A 26,041-nucleotide genomic window follows, 5' to 3' on the forward strand; every position below is an offset into this window, starting at 1 on the left:
TTTTCTTGTTCAAATTTTAGGACTCTTCAAAATTGTTCAAGAAAGCAGGTGATGCTGCAGCCATTGAATGCCAATCTGAAGAAAGCATCCATCTTCACTCACAGGGGGAAAACAATCCTTTGTCTAAGAAGCTTTCTCCAGTACACTCACAAATGGCAGATTACATCACTGCAGCACCATCTCTTGTTGGCAGTCGGGACCCTGACCTAAAGGACAGAGCATTACTAAACGGAGGGACTAGTGTAACAGAGAAGTTGGCACAGCTTATTGCTACCTGTCCTCCTTCCAAGTCTTCCAAGGCAAAACCGAAGAAGTTAGGAACTGGCACGACAGTAGGATTGGTTAGCAAGGACTTGATCAGGAAACCAGGTGTTGGCTCTATAGCTGGAATAATTCATAAAGACTTAATTAAAAAGCCAGCTCTTAGCACAGCAGTTGGGTTGGTAACTAAAGATCCAGGGAAAAAGCCTATGTTCAATGCAGCAGTAGGCCTGATCAATAAGGACTCTGTGAAAAAATTGGGAACTGGCACTACGGCGGTATTCATTAATAAAGACTTAGGCAAAAAGCCAGGGACTATCACTACAGTAGGGCTGCTGAGCAAAGACTCAGGAAAGAAGCTAGGGATTGGCATCGTTCCAGGGTTAGTGAATAAAGAGTCTGGCAAAAAATTAGGACTTGGCACCGTAGTTGGACTGGTTAATAAGGAATTGGGAAAGAAATTGAGTTCTACAGTTGGCCTAGTGGCCAAGGATGTTACAAAGAAGATTGTAGCAAGCTCAGCAATGGGATTGGTTAATAAGGACATTGGAAAGAAATTATTAAGTTGTCCTATGGCGGGACAACTAGGCAGTAAAGATGCCTTAAACCTTAAATCTGAAGCACTGCTCCCCACTCAGGAACAACTTAAGGCTTCCTGTAGTGCAAACATAAGTAATCATGAAAGTCAAGAACTTCCTGAGTCTCTGAAAGACAGTGCTACCAGCAAAACTTTTGAGAAGAATGTTATGCGGCATAGTAAAGAAAGCATGTTGGAAAAGTTTTCAATCCGGAAAGAAATTACTAATTTGGAGAAAGAAATGTTTAATGAAGGAACATGCATTCAGCAAGACAATTTCTCATCTAGTGAGAGAGGAGCCTTTGAAACCTCAAAGCATGAAAAGCAGCCTCCTGTGTATTGCACGTCTCCTGACTTTCAAATAGGAGGTGCCGCTGATGCATCTGCAGCTAAATCTCCCTTCAGTGCAGTAGGAGAGAGCAATCTTCCCGCCTCCTCACCTACTGTACCAATTAACCCTTTAACCAGAAGTCCTCCCGAAACGTCTTCACAGTTGGTTCCAAACCCACTACTTTTAAATTCTACAGCAGAACAAATAGAAGACATTTCTGAATCTATTGCAAAGAACCAGTTTACTGCTGAGAGTACCCACTTGAATGTTGGTCATCGGTCATTAGGTCATAGCATAAGTATCGAGTATAAAGGAATTGATAAAGAACTAAATGAATCAAAAAATACACATCTAGATATTCCTAGAATAAGTTCTTCCTTGGGAAAAAAGCCAAGTTTGGCTTCTGACTCTGGTATTCATACAATTACTCCTTCCGTTGTTAATTTTACTAGTTTATTTAGTAACAAACCTTTTTTAAAGCTTGGTGCAGTAACTGCACCAGATAAACACTGCCAGGTTGCTGAAAGCCTAAGCACTAGTTTCCAGTCCAAACCATTAAAAAAAAGAAAAGGAAGAAAGCCTCGGTGGACTAAAGTGGTGGCAAGAAGCACATGCCGGTCTCCAAAAGGACTAGACTTAGAAAGATCAGAGCTTTTTAAAAATGTTTCCTGTAGCTCACTATCAAATAGTTCGGAGCCAGCAAAGTTTATGAAAACTATCGGAGCATCATCTTTTGTCGATCATGACTTCCTTAAACGCCGATTGCCAAAGTTGAGTAAGTCTTCAGCTCCATCTCTTGCTCTTTTAACCGACAGTGAGAAAGCATCTCATAAGTCTTTTATTACTCACAAACTGTCCTCCAGTATGTGTGTCACTAGTGATCTTTTGTCGGATATTTATAAGCCCAAAAGAGGAAGACCTAAATCCAAGGAAATGCCTCAACTAGAAGGTCCACCTAAAAGGACTTTAAAAATACCTGCCTCTAAAGTTTTTTCTTTACAGTCTAAAGAAGAACAAGAACCCCCAATTTTACAACCAGAAATTGAAATTCCTTCCTTCAAACAAAGTTTGTCTGTATCTCCTTTTCCAAAAAAGAGAGGCAGGCCTAAGAGGCAGATGAGGTCTCCAGTGAAGATGAAGCCCCCTGTACTGTCAGTGGCTCCATTTGTTGCCACTGAAAGTCCAAGTAAGCTAGAGTCTGAAAGTGAGAACCATAGAAGTAGCAGTGATTTCTTTGAGAGTGAGGATCAGCTTCAGGATACAGATGATTTAGATGACAGTCATAGGCAAAGTGTCTGTAGTATGAGTGACCTTGAGATGGATCCAGATAAAAAAATTAGCAAGCGAAACAATGGACAATTAATGAAAACAATTATTCGCAAAATAAATAAAATGAAGACTTTAAAGAGGAAAAAACTGTTGAATCAGATTCTTTCAAGTTCTGTAGAATCAAGTAATAAAGGAAAAGTACAGTCTAAACTTCATAATACAGTATCAAGTCTTGCTGCCACATTTGGCTCTAAATTGGGGCAACAAATAAATGTCAGCAAGAAAGGAACCATTTATATAGGGAAGAGAAGGGGGCGAAAACCAAAAACTGTCTTAAATGGCCTTCTTTCTGGTAGCCCTGCCAGCCTTGCTGTGCTTGAACAAACAGCTCAGCAGGCAGCTGGGTCAGCATTAGGACAAATCCTTCCCCCTTTACTGCCTTCACCTGCTAGTAGCTCTGAGATCCTTCCATCACCTATTTGCTCTCAGTCTTCTGGGACTAGTGGAGGTCAGAGCCCTGTTAGTAGTGACGCAGGCTTTGTTGAACCTAGTTCAGTGCCATATTTGCATGTGCACTCAAGACAGGGCAGTATGATTCAGACCCTTGCAATGAAGAAGGCTTCCAAGGGCAGGAGGCGGCTATCTCCTCCTACTTTGTTGCCAAATTCTCCTTCTCATTTGAGTGAACTCACATCCCTGAAAGAAGCCACTCCTTCCCCAGTTAGTGAGTCTCATAGTGATGAGACAATTCCCAGTGACAGTGGCATTGGGACAGATAATAATAGCACATCAGATAGGGCAGAGAAGTTTTGTGGACAGAAAAAAAGGAGACACTCTTTTGAGCACATTTCTCTGATTCCCCCTGAAACCTCTACCGTCCTAAACAGTCTTAAAGAAAAACACAAACACAAATGTAAGCGCAGGAGTCACGATTACCTCAGCTATGACAAGATGAAAAGACAGAAGCGAAAACGGAAAAAGAAATATCCCCAGCTACGAAATAGGCAGGATCCAGACTTCATCGCAGAACTAGAGGAGCTAATAAGTCGTCTAAGTGAAATTCGGATCACCCATCGAAGCCATCATTTCATTCCCCGAGACCTCCTGCCAACTATTTTTCGAATCAACTTTAATAGTTTCTATACACATCCTTCTTTTCCCTTAGACCCTTTGCACTACATTCGGAAGCCTGACTTAAAAAAGAAAAGAGGAAGGCCCCCTAAGATGAGGGAGGCAATGGCAGAAATGCCTTTTATGCACAGCCTTAGTTTTCCTTTGTCCAGTACTGGATTTTATCCTTCTTATGGCATGCCTTATTCTCCTTCACCCCTTACAGCTGCTCCAATAGGATTAGGGTATTATGGAAGGTATCCCCCCACTCTTTATCCGCCACCTCCATCTCCTTCATTCACCACTCCACTGCCACCTCCCTCCTATATGCATGCTGGCCATTTATTGCTCAATCCTACCAAATATCATAAGAAAAAGCATAAGCTCCTTAGACAGGAGGCTTTTCTTACAACCAGCAGGACTCCTCTCCTTTCCATGAGCACCTACCCCAGCGTACCTCCTGAGATGGCTTACGGTTGGATGGTGGAGCACAAACACAGACACCGTCACAAACACAGAGAGCATCGTTCTGAACAGCCCCAGGTTTCCATGGATACCGGCTCTTCCAGATCAGTCTTGGAGTCTTTGAAACGTTACCGATTTGGTAAGGATACTGTTGGAGATCGATACAAGCATAAGGAAAAGCACAGGTGTCACATGTCCTGCCCTCATCTCTCTCCTTCAAAGAGCTTAATAAACAGAGAAGAACAGTGGGTTTCTCGAGAGCCTTCTGAATCAAGCTCTTTAGCCTTGGGATTGCAAACACCTTTACAAATTGACTGCTCAGAAAGTTCTCCAAGTTTGTCCCTTGGGGGATTTACTCCCAATTCTGAGCCAGCCAGTAGTGATGAACATATGAACCTTTTTACAAGTGCAATAGGCAGCTGCAGAGTTTCAAACCCTAACTCTAGTTGCCGGAAGAAACTAACTGACAGCCCTGGACTCTTTCCTGTACAAGACACTGCACTAAACCGGCCTCACAGAAAGGAACCGTTGCCTTCCAGCGAAAGGGCAATACAGTCGTTGGCAGGTAAGAGGGTTATTTTGTTGTCTATTTTTTTGTGTTACAATAATAAATTATTTTCCCACTGGTTTCTTGATTCATATATTGACCTTTTTAATCAGTTTATACTTTTATTTTTTGTTTTTATAAGTGTATTTTGAAATCAAGTTTTTATTTTACTTGGACTTAAGAAGTAGGGTAAATATTTGTATTAATGTCTGTATATATTTCGGTCTATTTTTTTAGTTTTTTTTTTTTTTTTTTTTCTTAAGAACTTTAGAAACCAAGAAAAATGTTTCAACTTTCTCACACAAAAAGCTTGTGCTTGGTTTCTTCAATGAGAACTGGCTCATAATGCTTGTTAGTTTTAGCTAGTAGTTAATGTATGCTAGTTGAGCAATTACAGATGCTTCTGTATTACACAAAATTCCCATGTCTCAATGAAGATTCAACCATTGAACACTTTTCAGGACTATGATTTGACTGAATATTCAGAGAGGCTTTATGTTCCAGAGTATTTTTTAGGTATCTTCATAAAAGTAACTTCAGTTAGATACAAAAAGACATGAAACATACTAAATAATTCATTTGTTGCTCCTAGAAAAATGTTGGTTTTTTTATTTTTATTTTTTTGAGAATAGAAAAGGTAGAGATAAAACTAAAATCATTGCTTATTCAAATAACAGATATTCCTAACTTATTACTAGTAATTACCTGACTCTTTAAAAGACTAGTATTTGGGCTGGAGAGATGGCTCAGTGGTTAAGAACACTGAGTTCTGAGTTCTAGAGGTCCTGAGTTCAATTCCCAGCAACCACATGGTGGCTCACAACCATCTGTAATGAGATCTGATGCTCTCTTCTGTGTGTCTGAAGACAGCTACAGTGTACTCACATAAAATAAATCTTTTTTAAAAAAAATCATTTTTAAAAAAAGGCTAGTATTTTAACTGTGAAATGAGTTGCTGTGTCTGATTTCCTAGAGATCCTAGAGATAACTCAGGCAGGAGCATTAGAGTTGAGTGAGACTGTAGTGCTCACCACAGTGAGCAAACAGTTGTTTATTTATGTACTTAATCCTTTGTATATTAGAAGCTTCAAAGACAAGTAGATTTTTTTTTCTAATTTTCTTTATTCATAAACTTTGAAAAACTCAAAATTAGGTCTTAGTGGAAAGGACAGATTTTCTTCTTTAAAAAAAGAAAAGTAGAATAGAAGGGAGTCTGGAGAAGTGGCTCAGTGCTTATAGCCACCTCATAACGACTCGGCTGTGACTCCAGCTCTGGACGTGCGGCAGTCTTTTCTCAGCTCCAGTCATGCAAATTGTGCACAGACCCTTCATGCAGGCAAAACACTTAAGCACATTAAAGTAAAAATGTGTTCATTTTTGGTTTTAGTTTGAGATAAGGACTCTGTAAATAGCCGTAGCTGTTCCAGAACTTTCTGCGAGGAACAGGCTGACAGAGAACCCACTTTTCCTTTGCCTCCTAAGTTCTGGGATCAGAGGCATAAACCACCACATGCTAGCTAAAGTATTTTTTTTTATTTCTTAGGCAGGATCTCACTGTGTAGATATGACTGTCCTGAAACTCACTGTGTGTACCAGACTGACTTTGAACTCACAGAGAGCCCACTCTTTGTGTCTTGTCTTTTTTTTTTTTTTTTAATGTAACCCTCGAGAAGGTTTTATTGTTCCTTTGTTTTTACTACCTTGTTAGGTTACTTTGTTGTATAGTTATACCACTCCTGCCCCAATATTTTGTTTTAATGTGGAGGAAAAAACTTGTGTCACTTTTATTTGACAGATCTTTTTTTATATATATAAACCAATGCCAGTTTTTGAATTATCCCTCCCCACCCCACTCCCCGGGGCCCCAAGTGTCTCTTAGTGACTCTTGGCTGATTCTGAAATGAGCTTCTTCCCTTCCCATGTCACCTTAATCATCTGTCTATCCTGTCTCAAAATGTGTGTGTTTGAGAGAGATAGTGCACCTAAAGATAAATATTGTACAATAGGCATGTTAGACCCAGGGACTGAAGAGATGGCTCAGTGGTTAAGAGCACTTGTTCTTGCAGAGAACTTAAGTTGTATCCCTAGCACCCACATGGTCGCTCACAAATATCTGTGATTTGTGTTCCAGGGACTCCAACTTCTGACCTCCTTAGGTATCACGCACACATGTGGTATACAGATACACATGCAGGCAAAACACTCATAAAAATAAACCTGGGGGGCAGGACAAGGGGGAGACAGTGTTCAGTACTATGAAGACAGGCAAGAGAATTTAAGGTTATGCTGAGCTATATAGCAAATAGCAAGACTGCATAACAAGTCCTTGTCTCAGAGACCTGAAAGTATGGTAGTATGCGTCTGTAATCATGGCTAAGGATTGGAGGAGACCTAGGCCAATCCCATTCATTGGCCAGCCAATCTAGCCAATCCATGTGCTCCATACTCAATAAGAGACCTTATCTCAAGAAATAGAGAGGGGCTGGCAAAATAGCACATTCTTATGACTTGCTGCCAAATCTAGTGACCTGAGTTCAATTCCTGGTTCCTGCATTGTGGAAGTAGAGAATTGAAGTTCCATGAATTCTACATGTGTATGCTGTGGTATGTTTGCCCACTCCTGGATATTTATTTTGTATGGGGAATAGGAAGGGTTGTATGGAGGCCAGAGGACAACTTGTGAAAGCAAGTTCTTTTCTTCTAACATGTTCCAGGGTCAGATTTTGTAAATACCATTACATGCTAGGTCATCAGCCTTCTATGTTTCTTAACTTTATAGTCAAGATTGCCAAGTACCAGCCATATGTGGAGTGTACACAGGCCTATAATCTATGCACCCAGGAGGCAAGAGACAGAAGGAACCTATAGTTTAAGATCAGCCTGGGCTATAGAATAGCCAACCTTGACTGAGAAACAATGTAAGAAAGATGTCATAGGCTGGGAAGATGGATTGGAAAAGGACAGATTCACAGCTGGTGTGCCTTGTCAGTTACATTGTCTCAGTTTGGGATCAGCTTGTTGAGTTTCTGCAGGCTGATAAAGAAATGCAGAGTGAAAACATATTTTGTCCCTCCTGAATAAATCAGATCACTGCATGTTTTTATTTTGAAAAATTAATAACTCTGAAGGCACATTGGTTTTGTCTGTCTCTCTCCCGCTCCCTCTTTCCCCTCCCTCCCTCTTTCATTTTAAAGCATATTGAGTTTTGTTTCCTTTTACCTGAAGGGGATAAGCACTAGTTGGTAAAAATGTCCTGGTTTTGACACTTTGTCTAGAGTTTTATCAGAGATGCATCATAAGAAAAGTATAAGCATACAGAGGTAAAAGCTTAAAATAGATTGTGATGCTTCTGGGAGGTTTCTGGAGAATTCCATTTTAGTGTCATCTAACTTGGGAATTGTAGGGAATTCCCTAACTGGGGGGGGGGGGGGGGGCACTTTGTTCAGGTTTTTGTTGTTTGTTTTTAGCTTAAAAAAAAACGACCAGTGCAGACAGACCCCTTCCTTCCTGCAGTGCATTTAACTGATGAGGAATACAGAATGTGTCGCCACAGTCAGAAACACCTGTTTTTATCAAGAACCAGATTTAATTGACAGCTTGACAAGAAACTTCCAGTGCTGTTCAAGAGATTCAGAACGTAAATCTAGGCCCAAACAAACCAACAAAACCTTTAGCAAAGTCTACACATACTGGACCTGGAAAAATAGCTCAACGGTTAAAATGCCAGAGCCCACATAAATTTAAGGTGGGCATAGCAGCCTGCCTATAATTCTAGCCTTAGAAGCTAGAGATGGGGATTCTCCAAGCAAGCAAAACTATCAGGATCAGTTTCGGTTTGATTAAGGAGATTTAGTAATTTTTCAATTAACTGAAGTTGATTAGCAATTGGGAATGGTTCTCAACATCAGCCTCAGTCAGACATTCCAGTGTACACATGTGCCCACAGATATGTATGCCCACACATGCACACCAATCCACAAATGCACACTACACACACAAAACTAAAATTTTGTGCCATGCTTTAATTGTATTAGGAAGAAGTAATTTGTTAGAAATCTAGTATGAAATACTGTTTGAAATAATTGCATTTTTGAAGTCACTATTAAGCATCATTTTAAATCTAGCACATTAGTCTGCTCTTCCATGGTTAACCCAAAGATAATTTTCACATTGGAAACATCAGACATTTGCTCATTTGAAATAATTTCCTATTTAGTAGCGTGTTTACTATTAAATTCCAAATATGGCATACACAAAACCTGTAGTATATCAATTTGTAAAAAGCTTCTATTGTTAAATTCCAAATAAGTTATATATTAAACCTATAGTATATAAATTTGTAAAAACCTTTAATATGAATTTAGGCTGAAGAAATATATATTCTCTGACCAGATTCCAGATTTTCTTTTTTTGTTTGCTTGTTTGTTTTGAGACAAGAGTTTTCGCTATGTCTTTCTGGCTGGCCTAATAATTGATTGTAGACCAGGCTAGCTAAAGGTATCTGCCACCCTGCCTGTTGACTGTGTTCTTTTCTAATTCATATTTAGCATAATGAAAATTGATTTTTTAGTTTGAAATCGTTAGGGCCTCAGTAAGTAATTAGGTTGAATCTTTGTTTTTACAGTGTGTGTATTATGTTTGTTTTCTGACAGGAGATTCTTACTATATCCTTTTTGGGCAGTCCACCTATTTTTGACTACCATATGTTAGAGTTAAAGCTTTGTACCACCATGCATAGCTTTTTGTTTTAATTGTTTTTAATTTTTTTATTCAAGTCTGGGTGAGAATGTGTGTCTTTGTGTATGTCCACATACATATGCATACATCTTTGCTTAGAGAAGAGGGTGTTCCTTAGGGAGTTGTGGCTCATACCTTTAATCCCAGTGCTTGGCAGCGATCGACAGGTAGATGTACAGAGCGAGTCTCAGGACAGCCTGGGCTGTATAGAAGAGCCCTGTCTTTATAAAAGGTGGGGGGATGCCCTAGTATGTGTGTGAAGATCAGTGGAAACTTTTGAGAGTCAGTTCTCTCCTTCTGGTGTAGTTTCAGGGATCCAGCTCAGGTGGTCACTTTTGTTTAAAGTCAACTCATTGGATTGTGTGTTCATGCTTTCTTTGTGATTTTTCTACCTTTCTCCATATAGAGACAGCACCAATGGCAGTTTTCTCTATTGATTGTAATAACTTCAGCCATTTGACTCTTTGCTTACACACAGATGTCTGAAAATAACATTCATTTTTATAGTAGATGTGACCAAAATTTTTATAAATAATAAATCCACCTCAGGACAGCTTTTTGTTCATTTATTTCTGTGGTTTGTGTAGGATTAGATTTTTTAAAAGAAATTTTATCAGCCTGTATGCCAATTACAAGTGACTCATTTCCAGAACTTTTTAAAAAAAGATTTATTTATTTTATGCATGTGAATACACAGTTGCTGTCTTCAAACACACCAGAAGAGGGCATCAGATCTTACTACAGATGGTTAAGCGCCACCATGTGGTTGCTGGGAATTGAACTCTGGAAGAGCAGTCAGTACTCTTAACCACTGTAACCAGTGCTCTTTCCAGCCTGTAAGATTAGATTATTATCCCTAATCCAGGGAATTCTTCTCCCTTTTTAGTTTTCTGACATCTTACCCCATACACTTTGCTATGTGTGTACAATCTATACCAGCTTTCCCTTTCTTATTAAATTGATAAAAATACTCTTTCAAAGCCCTGTCTTACAAGTTCATCACATAATGGACAAATGAAATTCAGAAAGCCTTTAATTAAAAAGGCTTCTTCATATATTTTTAGTTCTTACATCCCTGTATGTATCGTCCTAGTTTGTAATAACTTGAGTTTCCCTCCTTACTGGTAAGCTGCCTTCATTACACAAATGTCTTATTACCAGCAAGCATTGAGAATTGACTCCTAGCCGTGCAGGTAGATCTCTAAGTTCAAAGCCTGACAGATCTACAGGCCCAGCAGTGCTGTTACACAGAGAAACCCTGTTTTGAGAAACAAAACAAAAAACCAAAACAAAGAATTGACTCCTAAGAATCACCATTGTTTTAGTATTAAAAGTCCACTTTTATTCAAGCATATCTTCTCTGTTTTCATGTAATTTCTGCTTTACTGTGTGTGTAGTTTCTAAATTTCTAGGCAGTGGTCTGGGTGCTGAGACTGAGATTCTAATCAAAATTCAGGGAACTGAAAATTTTCCACCTATATTCCTTGTTTACTTGTATTTCATTATGTCTTTGTTCTAAATAGAAATGAGAAATTGTGGAAATTCCTGATCTCTACTTTTTGTTGTTGTCTGTCTCCCCCCCCCCCCCCCCCGTGTGTGTGTTTGTATTTGAGACAGTATTAAAATTTCCTGAACATAAATCCATAGCAATGCATTATTCTGTGAGGAATGGAATCTTGCAGATCTTTGCTGGCAAATCTTACCTTACCACAAATGAGACTTAGGTAGTATTTCTTCCAAGCTAGGTACAGCAACAAAGTAATTACTATCTTTACAAAATGACTATGAATCAGAAGAACCGAAAAAATAAATAGGGAAAGCAGAAAATTGCTTTGTCCTTTGTCAAAGAACAGAAAAGAAAACCAGACACCTGGTTCCAATTAATCTGTTGGTACATCTGGTATTATTGCTGTGGTTGAAATCATCTTCCCATTCCTAAAGAAGCTACAGTGAAATAAAAAAGATGAATTTCAGATGCCTTTCTGACTGTCTTTCAAGTACTTCCCTGCCTTGGGTGTACTTGTTTAGGAGGATATCTTTAATTGTATTCACTTTGTATGTTTAAAGTGAATGTTTAATAGCTATAAGCTGGTTTCAGCTCTCTACTTGGGCGTAATCTACTTTAATTTTTAAAATGGAAAGTTCACTTAAAATATGTCACTTACATATGTACTTAACATCTAAAAATTCTTTCACAATAATGTTGATTGTAGTGTAGTGTGCACAAGACCCTGGGTTTAGTCATTGACATTCTCTCCCCTAGAAAGAGATAGCTCATGACCAGTATTAGAACCCTTTCTATATGTAGTAGTCACTAACATTTATAAGCCACACTAGATTTTACAGTATTACATTTTAGGACTCAACAAGGTCCTGTGATTTAGAGTGACTATAATAAACCTGAGTTAGGTATGTTTATTTGCCTTCATCCTAATTCTTAATTCGCTAAAGACTAAAGAATCAACCCAGGTTGCTTTTTTCCATAATCCATATATTTAATAACGGACTGCATTCTCCTCTGCATTTCATTTCATCTTATATTTGGAAATACGGATAAGTTGTGGTCTCTGCTAGAATAGACATGTGAGTTCTCTCTGAATAGTCTCTTATTCTTCCCTAATCACCCAGCTGCATAATGAAACGTAAGGCAGTATTTTTATGGATTTCACATGACTTAGGCCTATTTTAAAATACTCTGTACATCTTTAAAGGCTACTACTTCTTGCTTATAAATTGCAGCAATGCTTTCCAGTCTTGAATCTGTTTACTTTACATCATTGAACAGTGTTTTCTCAGGATCCTCATCCTCTTACTATTCCTATTAGCACTGTTTTTAGTCATATCTCAGGGATACAATACAACTTTATTCTCTAAATTGCAGTATTGTTAAGAACAGCTCTGCTCTGTAGGAACAGGGGATTCAAGCACACTTTAAAAATGAAAAATGAAAGCCTTTCTGAATTTTTTAAAATTCTTTCTTCTATTAGATCCTAAGAGTAGGCTGCTGGCGTCCATTACTTTCAAAAAATGAAAAATGGCTCGGGAGCTAAGTGAGCTAAGCCATCTCTCTCTCAATTGTTTCAGTTTCTCAGGAATTGCTGTACAGTGCTGCCAATAACGATCTCCGGGGATCTGACCCCCATTCCACCTCCCACTGCCTCTTCAGCAGCTCCAGATGCCACCAAAAGAAGGAGCTTTGAAGAAAGTGCCTGTACCCTCTTTAACCCTGAGGTGGGTGAGGCCAGGCAGGGTGATTCTCAGGATATCCTGATGATCAAAGGTATAGTTGAAGAGTGTCTTGAAGATGACCAAGAAATTTGGGGAAAGTTAACAAATAGCCTAGAAACTGAAGATAGAGCTCAAGAACAGAAGGCACAAATGTCATCTGAAATGCAGTGCATGATGACATGTATAACCCTAAATCAGCTCCTGGAGGGCAGACTAGTGAGCTCTTTATACCTCCTTCCTCCCACCTCCATAGTGTCTAGCCAAACACCAGGCACCCAGTAGGTGTCAGTTTATAACTGAGAGAGAAGACTTCATTAAGAGCCCTCTTAAACCCCCTTTGTTTCCTGGCACTTAATCTACACTGTTTGCTCATTCATCAGGAATGGTGATAGAGCTCAATGATGTCTCGGCTTCGTGGCCACTGTTGTCTTCTGTCTTGGATGCTTGTCTGGGTAGAAAGACTGTATCTGCTCCATATATGACGTGTTCTGTGTTAATTCTTAGTTTTCATGCCTTGACCTTCTTCAGTGTTTTATTATATCATACTGTTTAGATCTGTACAGAACTCTTTATCTGAGCCACACTCCATGGGGATTTACCATACCACTAGTTTTTTAATCCCTTTTGTATCTCTTTAAAATTCAAGACCAAGCCATCTTTATTCTTGAGTAGATCTTACATTAGTCATCACTGTGTTTTAGAAGTAAGGTGCGCTGTTTACAACATCAATTTTCCCAGTATCTGACATCTCCCTCTTGAATGGCAGGTTATACATCTTATCAGTACCGCCAGTGGCCTACTAAGAGAATAATTGCAGTAGTGTGACTTAAAAAACTTTAAAAATACAAAGTTCATAATCTGCGTTTTCTCCTAAAGAAAGGGAAATCATAGACACTTGGCTCCAGCTCCATTCATTTCTCCTGGTACTGTATTGTCCGTCAAAGATTAAATCTTGTCTTCATTAGAGAGGCAAGTCAGAATACTCTTCTCTTCAAGCCTTTGGATTCTTGTCTTCTGTGCCTCCAGTTACATGTTGAAGCTTATTTTACATACATTTTAAAAAAGTGAATGCTTCTAATTCTTTGGCAAATATAAAATTGATATTTATTATGTATTTTCAACTTCTGGCTTTTTAAGTTGTTAGGGAAGAAGTCCTAGGAACAAATAATTTTTTTTTTGCAGGAAAATAATCATTTCTGAACATTATTTTTTCCTGAGCAAAATATTAAATTATGCTGTATCAGTTTGGAGTTCTTGCTAAAATAAAATGGACTTGAAACCCAACCACCTACTTTTATCTGAATTCATTAAATGAGATGCCTAAGTTTGATGTCTTTTCCCACATCAGTTATTTCTCAATTAATTTGTATTATAAGTTTTGTTTGTTGATTTATATTGTTCATTTTAATAAAAAATAATAGGTTAGACCTGATTTTCCTCAGCGAACACTTTAATACTTCATAGTGATGGTACATAAAACTAAATCACTGTTTATTTTACCTTTAAAACTAGTTTTTGGAAATTCTGTCAGCCAACATCTAGCATGGTTTATCCTCTGCTTACTCTTATTGTGAGCTTGCAGGTCATGCTGTTCCAGGGAATGGCAGTGACAGCAGCTAAAATTCACTGTTGTAACACAGCATGCTTTAACACTTCATGTAGTCTTGAATAGTCCTGTGATTTCTTTTTCTTCCCAGGTTCCCAGTCAGCTTCCGATAAACCTTCCCAGCGATCATCAGAAAGCACAAATTGTAGCCCTACCCGTAAAAGGTCTTCATCTGAGAGTACTTCTTCAACAGGTGAGGGCTAGTGTTACTAGATTTTCAGAATAGTCTCCTAGGTGGAATTTGAGATTGACAAATCTGTGTAAAGCAAACAAAAGTGGCCTTGTCATCTCAGCATCACTGATAATCTATATTGAAAAATTCAGTAGTTTTACTTTAAAGAAATTGAAATGTGAGGGCACTAGAGCAGTGACTTAGCAGTTAAGAGCATATACTCTTTTTCACAGAGGACCTGACCATGGTGATCTGACTCCATTGGCCTCTGTTGGGTTCTGCACCTGTGCACATACTCAGTCTTAACACACATACTTGTTTTTGTTTTTGTTTCTGTTTTTTTTTAATTGAGATGATGTAAAAGAGCGTATTCTGTAATCGTATTCCTTGAAGCCCTTTAATAATTTTTCTTTGTTGGGTATGTTGTTGCATGCCTATAATCTGAGCAATTGGGAGGTAGACGCAGGATTAGGAGTTCAAGGTTATCCATTAAATAGTTAAAGATAAATGTCCCATTTACTATTAATTAAAAATACAAAGTAAGCTGGTAATCCCAGCGCAGGAGAGACTGAGGCAAGAAATATTGCCATGAGTATGGGCCAGCTTTGCAGACTCTGTCTCAGATATACATACGATAATAATTATAAGGTCTGGAAATGCTGATTAGTTGATAGAGTGCTTTTTTAGCATGCATGCATGAAACCCTGGTTTTGTTCTCCAACACAGTCATATATAATACATGTCTAGGCTTCATGTACTATGTATAGGACTGTAAAAAATAATTTTGCTTAAAAGATAATCCTCCAAACCTATCTATATGTGCAGTGTGGTCTTAGTAAAATTGTTTGACTGAGAGGCTGATCTAAAATTTATTTCTTTATATTTTTAAAATGTATTTTATAATGGCACATCTATCTGTTTAGTTACGTTGCTTTTATTTTACATGTTACTTGTGTGTCTGTGCTTGCATGTATGCATTCGTGTCATGTTGGATAAGACCCTAGGTAAATCACCAATAAAACACACACACAGAGCAGGAGTATATACCAGACATAAAATACTAGAGCAGTATTATTCTTTTAGAAACAAAATTTGAAGACTTACATATGGCTTAATATAAAACATACCCTGGAGAGATGGCTTAGGGGATAAAGTGCCTGCTCATAAGCCCAAGGACCTGAGTGGGTGCCTCAGCACCCACAGAAAAGCTCAGTATAGCAAATGGGTCTGTGACTCTAGGGCTAGAGGTGTGGAGACAGGCTAGTTTAATCAAATGGGTGAATTCCAGGCTCGATGCAAGACCCTGTTTCAAAAAAGGTGAAAATGGAGAAAGACACCCAACATTGGCCTCTGCCCCCTTCAAGCATATAATTGTATACATGTTTTTCTGCATGCATGTGTGCATATACTACCTATACAAACATGCCTACAGCATACTTATCCACAAAAAGACAGTCTATATTAGTGAAGAATAGACAGACAGATCCTGGGCCTGAATAGCTTCCTAACAAGTCAGTGCTCAGAAGGCCCATTAACCAAGTAATAGAGAAAAGCAGAAAAGGAATATTTATCTTCTGTACCTATATTAAGAGAGGTACAAAGGGGTCCATTGACCTCCCTCTTATACGTTTGTCATCAGAGTCCTAACATGTTTGGATTTACATGGATGATAAGTAATATGCATAAAGGCAGTCCTGGTACTAGAGGAGTGGCTCGGTGGTTGAAAGCACTTACTCTTGCAGGGAACCTGGGATTCCTAACACCCACATGGCGCCTCACCATAACTTTACTGGAGTTATGATCCCAGTTCCAGGAGGCATAATACATAAACAAATATAGATGCAAAATATGGACATAAAATAAAATAAATGAGCCTAAAGGAAATACTTTTAAGTTAAACATGGTCACGTACACCTTTAATTCTAGCATTTAGTCAGCAGAGGTAGGCCAGCCTGGTCTTCATAGTGAGTTCCTGTGAGAAACAAACAAACAAAAAGTAAGAAAGAAGTCCTTCAGTCTCCAGGCTTCAGCAAGGTGTTAGTATTGATAAAATTTTCCTGATGATAAATTTTCTTCTCTGGCTTCCTTGGCTTCTCTCAAGGGCCCTAGCCATTTTCTTAAGGGAAAATTGTTTCTGTTACCTGATAGCAAAGATAGCTAAACAGAAGGGCGCAAGCTTGTTTCATGTTTTTGTTTTTTCCCTTTGCAGTAGTATGAATGAGAATGACTCCAATGGGCTTGTCTATTTGAATATTTGGTTCGTAGGTATTGGACCTACTTGGTGAGGGTTAGGAGATGTGGCCTTGCTGGAGTAGCTCTGTCACTGGGAATGGGCTTTCAGGTTTCTAACACTCACAGTGCTCTCAGTCTCTTTTGGATAAGATGTAGACTCTGAGCTACTGTTCCAGTGCCATGTCTGCTGTGCATCCCACTATAATGATCGTCCCGCCTTCTAAAACTGTAATCAAGTCCTCTATTAAATGTTTTCTCATAAGCTGCCTTGGTCATGAGTCTCTTCACAGCAATAGAACGGTGGCTAAGACACCCCTTTAGACCAATCACTTGAGAGACAGAAACAGCCAGAACTCTGGGAGTTCAGTGCCAGCCAGGTCTTCATAGTGAGATTCTGTCTCTAAGAAAATGAGAGGTTATTCCTGCCAGGACTATAACATATAATATGGTTTAATAAAACAAAGTTGGGTCTTTGTGCTTGTGTTGAGATAGCAGTGCATGTCTCCAAGGCTGATGGTCTGAATTACAGCAAATGAATAAAAACTTTAAAAAGCCTTAGAAGACCAAAAAAAAAAAAAAAAAAAAGAAAAAAGAACTCATAGATACTTCTTTTAAAAACATTTTATTTATTTATTATATTATTTGTGTGGCACAGGAACAGGATAGAAGTCAAAGGATAATTTAGACCTTTCAGTTAGACCTTTCCACCTTGTGGGTTCCAGGGATGTGACTCAGGTCATGAGGCCTAGTAACAAGTGCCTTTATCCACTGAACTATTTGTATCCTTATACATTGCCTTTTGATTAATTTCTGGTTGGGATGTTGTTGATTGTTATGGATGGGCTGTTCAGCTGTTTGTTTTAAGACCCATTGTTTTATTGTACAGTTGAGGATGGGCTAGAAGAATCATTGTGTAGCTCAGCCTGGGCTAAAAAAGAAAACCTGTCTCACCCTCAGAAGGAGGAGGATTGCAGAACTGGCACTCCTGCCCTGTCAGTGTATTCCTCACAAACATGAAGACAAGTGACAACTAGCTGGCTTTATGACGAGAAAGGACTACATTCCATGGAAATTTTTTCTTGGAATAGGTTTCTATGAAACTTTTAAAACCATAAAATGTAGAAGAAAGTCTTGGGATAGAAAAGATTTCCTTTTCTCTTCTCCCACCTCCTCTACCCTGCCACACACCCCCCACACACACACACCACACACAAGACAGGGTTTCTCTGTGTAGCCCTGGCTGTCCTGGAACTTGCTCTGTAGACCAGAATGGCCTTTAACTCAACAGAGATCTGCCTGCCTCTGCCTTTTGTGCTGGGACTAATCAATTGTGTGCTCCACTACTACCCAGCAAAGATTTCTGAGCCAGGCATGGGGTTCAAAGTTTGTGATCCTAGCACTTCAGAGGATAGGGTAAAAGGAGCACTTTGAATTTAAGACAACCTGGAGTACATAGAGAGGTCCAGTCCTTTGCATGCCATATGACATATGTGTGTAATCCTAGCAGTGGGGTCTAGAGACAGGAGTTTCAGTTTAAAACCAGCCTTTAATACATGTGTGGAAGGGAGGGAGGGAGGGAGGAAGGAAGGAAGGAAGGAAGGAACATTTTTATGACCATGAATGTGATTCACAGCTGAAATTTCAATGCTTCCGTAAGCCTATGTTTCCTGCTACTCTAGAGGCTGACACATGCCTTGTCCATGTAAGATCTTAGGTTAAGCCTAAGTACCTGGGGACAAATAATTAAAATAAAGAATAAAACTTTCTTTACCAGATTAAAAAAGAACCTTTTTTTTTATTGGTTAGGGGAGATATTCCTACCATTAATGAGGGTGAGGCAGGCAGATAACTACTATTTCTTAGCTATCCTGGGCTGAGTATTGATCCTCTCCACCCCACCTCCAGCCCCCAAAATCATGAAAACTTGGTGTGCTGCTGCCTGTTATTCTGTCAGTTGGAAGGTAGATGCAGTAGCTCAAAGCCAGCCTGGGCTACATGAGGCCCTAAAAACAGAGAGCTGAATTTTAGGAAGCACAGAGAGAGAGAGATGGAGTAGCATATACTAGCCAAAGGAAGAAGAGGGAGAGGAGAAAATTAAAAGTACAGGCAAAGCTGGTTGACAGAGTCTAAGAAGAGGAAAGCAAGCTTGCCTTTGATTGAAGCACTTGAGGAAACAGGTGGATGTCCCTGAGTCTGAGGCCAGCTTGGGTTAAAGAGTAAGACTCTTTAAGAATAAAAGATTCCATATAAGCAAGGAAGATAGAGAAGGACGGGACAATTCACGAAAAGCATGTGCTTATGAAACCTAAAGACTAATTGTGATATGAGATACCCATAAATTGTCCCCTGGCCTCTTTATACATGAGCTATTGCACAAATACTTCATCCATACAAAGTTAGTTAAATTTTATACCCCATAATTTCCTTTTTTTACTCAATTAATCAGATTAAATTTTCTTCCAGATAGGATTTAACTGCATAGCCTTGGCTGTCCCAGGCTGACCTGGAACTCAGAGATTTTCCTGCTTCTGCTTCCTGAGTGCTGGGAACTTGTGCATGTATGCAGTCCATATTCAGAGGACAGCTTTCAGAAACTAGTTCTTAAACTGGGTCTTGGGGCTAGGGTTGGAGGCTAGCCTCTAACAGCCTTAAAGAGCTCTGTCTACCCTTTCTCAATAAGCTAATTAAAGACACAATAATGAAAGCTAAAAGCAGAAAAGTAAGGCTTGTTCAGTATGGTCACATTGTCACATTGGAAAGGGAAAGAGAGATCCATTCCCATACCCTGTTCATTTTAAGGATTTTAGCATCAAGTTATTGGGCATCTTAGAAAAGTTTTATTTCTTGATGAGATAGATTCTACTATCTCTAGTACTTGATGGGGAAATATTTGGAATTGGGCTGAAGAGATAAATAGTACAGTGGTTAAAAGTACTTGTTCTTCCAGAGACCTGAGTTGTGTTCCTAGCCCTCAGTACTCTCCTCTGCACACCTGTGACAGACACACAAACACACATAAATAAAAGTACAATAAATCTTAAAAAAATGAAAACAAATCATGCCATTTTTTTCCTGGTGTTTGTTTTTGAACAGATTGGACTCAAACTCACAATCTGATCACTGGCCTTACCCCTTTCCCACTTACTGGATTTGTTCCTTAAACTTTGAGAAATTTGCTCTCTATTTCCACCGAGGACACTAATACTGCTAGTAAGCTTATCAGCAAATACTTCTTAATCTGATGAACCATCTCAAGTCCATTCTAAACCATCTAGCACTAATTTTAATATTTTTGGACAGAGTTTTGCTATGGCTGGCTGTCCTGTTTCCCACTATATAGCTCAGGCTCACTTGAAATCTGTGGCAACTTTTCTGGGTCAGGCTTCTGCATTCTAAGGTTACAGGTGTAAGCCACCATATATGTCAGCTAATACCCCATTTTACAAACATATAAATAAATTCACTGATTAAAAACTATGACCTGTGGATATTGATAGTAATCTATGAGTTTAGGGACTGTCTTAGTTTCTTTCCTGTGATTAAACATGCCTTGATAGAAGAAACTTAAGGGAAGTTCAAGGTACAGTCTGTTTTGGTGGGGAAGTCAAGGCAGCAGGAGCCTGAAGCAGCTGTTGATATGACATCCACAAATGGAAATGGAGAGGGATAAATACAAGTTGCTTTTCTGTTTCCTTTCTCAGTGTGTAACAGTAAATGATCCCATTTAGAAGAGATATGCCACTCACGGGAAGGGGGGGGTCTTCCCATCTTAAATAAATAAACCAAGTTTGGGCTGAAGAAATGGCCCAGCAGGTAAGCAATTGCTGCCTGAGCCTGACAGCCTGAGTTTAGCCCCCAAAGTCACATCAAAGTGGAGGAAGTGCTGAAGACAGAACGTTGTTCTTTGATCTCCATGCATGTACTGTTCTATGTACACATGCACATCATACACAAAATAAAGACAAACATTCTTTTAGAAAGATAATATTCTACAGTCATACTCAGAACCCCATCAGAATACTACCCCTGTCAACTTGGCACCCAAGCATATCTATTTTTAAGCTATAACTTCCATCCCTTGTTCATACACTCTTGGGATGTAAAATGTAGTCAACTTTTAAAGTCTCTATCCCTAAAAAAGTCCTTGAAGTTAGAAAAATGATTTAGTGGTTCACCACATGTAATGTTTTTAGAAAGGATGTGTTTGGTTCCAATTAAAAATAGTAAGATGGCAGGGCTGGAGAGATGGGTCAGTAGTTAAGAGCACTGACTGTTCTTCTAGAGGTCCTGAGTTCAATTCCCAGCACCTACATGGTGGCTCACAACCATCTGTAATGGGATCTGACGCCCTCTTCTGGTGTGTCTGAAGCTTATAGGCATAAAATAAACAAGCAAATCTTTTTTAAAATGTTTTAAAAAAATAATAATATGGATACCACGTGAAAAACAGCAAGATTAATCTTTCCCTTGCTCCCCACAAAAATATAAGTTTGAATGCACATGGTATATGACTTAATTTTAGAACTTAGGAGGCCGAGGAGGGTAATTTTACATAGTAAATTCCAGGCCAGCCTGGAAACCTTGTAACACCCTTTAACATGCTAGAGAAGAGAAGGGAAAGAGCTGGTCTCCATCTTGCTCAGGATTTTGCTGAGTGGTAAACAACTTGCTTCAAATGTGCAAGTCTATAAATTTGGTTCCCTGTGCTCAGAAAGAAAGTCAGGGTTGGATCTCTATTCAGTTGTTAACTGTGTAGCCTTTGATAGTTCTTTATCTTTTGTCAGTATAGAAAGTTGTGTAGCCAGGCATGGTACATAGTTGTAACTGTAGCCCTTGGGGACATTGATGTGAGGAAGTCAGAAATTAAGACTTAATTAATAAGTTAAAACCTGGTTGGTTACCTATAATTCTAGCACTCAAGAGGCAGAGGCAGGAGGATTAATCATTAGTTCAAGACCAGCCTGATTTGCATAGTGAATTCTAAGCCAGCATAGGTTTCAAAGCACAACCTTGTCTCAAAAGGCTAGGAAGTAAACACAAAGAGACAAAGTAATTTAGAGTACAAAGTGATCAAATTTTTGTCATTGTTTGCTGTGTTGTCTCTTTTTAGTGAATGGAATTCCTTCCAGAAGTCCCAGATTGGTTGCTTCTATGGAAGATTCTGTAGACAGTCTGTTACAGCGGATAGTACATGATGAGCAAGAGTCCATGGAGAAAAATGGTGATGCTTCAGTTACAACTGTGTCTGCACCACCTTCTTCCAGTCCAGGCCATAGCTACAGCAAAGAGCGAAGCTTAGGTAAATCAGACAGTCTTCTAGTGCCTGCAGTCCCAAGTGACTCCTGTAACAATATCCCACTTCTTTCTGAGAAGTTAGCAAGCAGATGTTCCCCTCATCATATCAAGAGAAGTGTAGTTGAAGCTATGCAGCGCCAAGCTCGGAAAATGTGCAATTATGACAAAATCTTGGCTACCAAGAAAAACCTGGACCATGTCAATAAAATTTTAAAAGCCAAAAAACTTCAAAGGCAGGCCAGGACAGGAAACAATTTTGTGAAACGCAGACCAGGTCGACCTCGGAAATGTCCCCTCCAAGCTGTGGTGTCAATGCAAGCATTCCAGGCTGCTCAGTTTGTCAACCCAGAGTTGAATGAAGGCGAAGAAGTGTCACTGCACCTAAGTCCAGACACAGTTACGGATGTGATCGAAGCTGTGGTTCAGAGTGTGAACCTTAACTCAGAACATAAGAAGGGGTGGAAGAGGAAAAATTGGCTGTTAGAAGAACAGACTAGAAAAAAGCAGAAGACAGTACCAGAGGAAGAAGAACAAGAAAACAATAAAAGGTAATTTCTTTCTTAAGATATTATGATCTGAGTAACAGAAGTTAACTTCTTTGTTTTATGAATTATTTTTCTTGTGTGTATGTATGCTATGGCAGGTGTAGGGTAACCCCAGGGGTCAACCCATGGGACCTCTCCCAGCATGGGGGTCCCAGGCATGAAACTCAGCTCACTGGGCTTGGCAGCAAGCATCTTTACTGTTGACCCAGCTCTGTAACCCCAGCCTAAGCATCCCCAAACTGTAATTTATCTCTGTAACCAAATCTTAAAACCTGCTTTTTAATGTGGGGAAATGGTTTGGCGTTCCCACTTGGGAATACCAGTGATTTTAGGCTGAAGGAGAATGTTCTGGAGTTGTGAGGTCAATCTAAGCTGTACTAGGATTGTGTTGTAAGCCACCCGAGGCCAAATAATATAGTTAGACCCTCTCTTAAACATAAGGTGGCCAAAAAGCACTTATGCAATAAAAAGTAAAAGGGCTTAAAGATTCAAAATACAAAACTCACCTTTAGGAAATGAATTTAAAAGTCATTTGTGATACACAGCCAAAAAATAATTTTTTGAGGCATTTTTTACTATGTAAATCAGGCTAGCTTTGTTCTCAGAAATGTCATTCTGCTTCTGTCTCTTAAGGTATGAGTATGTGCCACTAGACCCAGCTTCAGTCCATTGATTAGTCCCTTCCTCCCTTCTTTCCTGTCCCTACATCCCCCCTCACTCACTCTTACACTTGTGTGCGCTCTCTCTCTCTCTCTCTCTCTCTGTGTGTGTGTGTGTGTGTGTGTGTGTGTGTGTGTGTGTTGTTTTGTGTTATTTTGTTTTGGGCACTGTAGTTTGGATGTTGCAGAGACAGGCTCTTATAACAACTCTATGTACTCCTTTTTGCCTCCTAACCCTCTAAAACCTAACATCCTACTTTCAATTTTGTGATTTTTGGCTACTCTAAGTACTTTTTTTTTTTTAATTTATTTTATTCATATGAATACACTGTAGTTGTCTTCAGAGACACCAGAAGAGGGCATCAGATCCCATTACAGATGGTTGTGAGCCACCATGTGGTTGCTGGGATTTGAACTCAGGACCTCTGGAAGAGCAGTCAGTGCTCTTAACCACTGAGCCATGTCTCCAGCCCCCTCTAAGTACTTCTTATAAATGAAATCATATAGAATGGGAGTTGCTACAGAGCCTCCATAAAGACTATTTCCTTTTCTGAGCCCTGACTTTTCCACTCATTTTCTTTTGTATAATGCCAAAACCTAAAATACATTTCTCTGGTACAGAGAGCTTTCCCACTCCTTCTCTTATTCTGCTTTTCTTTTGGCAAGTCACTGCTACTCAGATGGTGGGTATAACTCAAAAAGACATGGCTTTCTTTCTTCCTCGTCTCCATCTCTTCCCTCCAGCCAGCTGTGCAGATGTGCAGTTTATCTGCCTATAATTTTTCTTTTTTTCTTTTTAACATTTTTAAATGTTTTCTCTAGTCAGTTATTATGGCACCTCCCAGCACTCAGGAGGTAGAAACAAGAGGATCTCTGAGTCTAAGGCCAGGCTGGTAGATAGAGCCAATGCCAGGAAAGCTAGGACTATATCGAGAGAGCCTTGTCTCAAGATTAATAAATTGATTAGTTGTTGAGGTTTGTTTTTTGACTATGTAGTGTAATACTAAGTGTGTCTGTCCTCCCACTCCCAAGACCTGGCTGTTCCCAAGTTATTTCCGGTTGGTAAATAAAGATGCCAACAGGCAGTACCTGGGCAGAAGAGACATAGTCTGGTTTTAGAGTTTCCAGGTCTGGATGGGTCTGGGAACCATGGGAAGCAGAGAGATAAGGAGAAAGAGAAAATTGCCAGGGGTTAGGTAGGAATCAAGAAAACATGGCTCTGAGGGCTGGCCACTTGGAATTAAGAGCAGTCCAGATGAAACATAGTAAATAGTAATTCGGGGTTATCATTAAAAAAATAGATTTTAATAGCATAAAGAGTAGTTATTTGCTCAGCTTTAATGTTGATCAAGACTTTTTGTAAATATAAAGGTTGCCTGTCTTTTATCCAGGAACTAAATGATCAAAGTTGGGTTAGAAGCCCCGGATTGGGATTAAAAATTGTACAATAATTAGTAAATTAATTTTATGTGTGTGAGTGTTTGCCTACATGTATGGCACATGCATGCCTGGTGTCCACTGAGGCAAAAGTAGGTGTCAGATCCCCTGGAACTAGAGTCACAGTCAGCATGAGTGCCGAGACTCAAGCCTAAGCCCTCTAGATGCAGCCAGTGCTCCTAACAACTGCCAGTCTCTAGTTTCTAAATGTTTCTTTGTATGTCCAAGAAAGTAATTATGTCATAAAAAATCAAAACAACAGCCATGAAAGGAAAGAGTTGGTTCTCTCCCTCCATCATGTGGGTTCTAGAAACTGAACTCAAGGCAGGCTTGGCAGCAACTACCTTTACCCATTGAGCCATATTACTAGTCTTATAGTTTCTTTTTGTTTGGTTGTCTTGGTTTTTACTTTTGCTGTTCTTCTTTTGGGTTTGGTTTGTTTGTTTGCGAAGGGGTTGTGGTTGGTGTATGTTTTTGGTTTTGGTATTTGTTTTTGTGACATGGTCTCACTACATATCCCAATCTGGACTGAAACTTGATAGGTAGATCATGTGACCTACAATTTACAGAGATCTGGCTACCTCTGCTGGGATTAAAGGCAATGCACCACAGTGCCTGGATTAATCATTTCTGACTGTAATTTTTTTCCTTTAAAAAATTAAATTAGATTTATGCATTTCATATGTATTTTGCCTGTATGTACCACCACATGAAGGCTTGGTATCCTTGGAGGTTAGACAAGTTCCCCTAGAACTGGAGTTAAAGCTGGTTATAAATCACCATTGTCTATAAGAAATTGGATCCTTTCTGAGAATAAGTTCTCTTAACCACTGAGCTCTCTCCATCCCCAAATTTAATTTATGGTTGTTGGGTTTTTTTTGTTTGTTTGTTTTAATGTGTATGGGTGTTTTTTCTGAATTTATGTGTATGTACTACATGCATGCCTGATAATTATGGAAGCCAGAAAATGTCAGATCTCATGGGGCTGGAGCTAAAGACAGTTGTAAACTGCCATGTGAGTGATGGGAATCAAATCTGGGACCTCTGGAAAAATAGCCAGGGCTCTTAACTTCTGAGCTGTCTGTTTCTCCAGCCCCTGAAAAACTGTTTCATAAAGTCCATTTTCTTTAACAAAAGGTTTAAAGGTAATATGAAAGGGCAGTTGGGTGTGTGTGTGTGTTTTGCCATCATGTATGTGCCTGTTACCTGTAGCCATAAAAATGCATTAGATTACTTAGACCTAGAGTTACAGATAGTTGTAAGCTACCATTTGGATGCTCTTGCTGTGAAGTTGAACCCATGTCCTCTGGAAGAGCAGCAAGTGCTCTTCCTCTATTTGAGCCATGTTTTCAGCCCCTAAGTGTTTTGTTTTATGAAATCTCAAAAGCAGCAAATTACTGGTATCCAGAATATATAAAGAGAGAAAACAGGTGGCCCATGGATGTAATCTCACACTCATGATGCAGACAGGAGGATCTTTGGGTTTTTGTTGTTGTTGTTTTAATTACCTGTGTCACTGTGTGCATTTGAATGCTGGTACCCACAGAGGCCAGAAGAGAGTGTCAGATAC

General features: G+C 39.3%; 1 protein-coding gene across 2 annotated transcripts in view; it reads left to right on the plus strand.

Moving 5' to 3' along the window:
* The window catches only part of ASH1L (ASH1 like histone lysine methyltransferase), a 114,071-nt gene that overhangs the window by 26,922 nt on the left and 61,108 nt on the right, over window positions 1-26,041 (plus strand). For both annotated transcript variants that reach the window (XM_080916512.1, XM_080916511.1), the window contains exons 3-5: window positions 21-4,578; window positions 14,223-14,324; window positions 21,646-22,378. In XM_080916512.1, the coding sequence (XP_080772638.1) occupies window positions 21-4,578; window positions 14,223-14,324; window positions 21,646-22,378 (5,393 nt within the window). The remainder of the gene's footprint in view (window positions 1-20; window positions 4,579-14,222; window positions 14,325-21,645; window positions 22,379-26,041) is intronic.

Source organism: Micromys minutus (assembly GCF_963924665.1).
Source record: "Micromys minutus genome assembly, chromosome: 4".
In the NCBI taxonomy this organism is placed as follows: domain Eukaryota; kingdom Metazoa; phylum Chordata; class Mammalia; order Rodentia; family Muridae; genus Micromys; species Micromys minutus.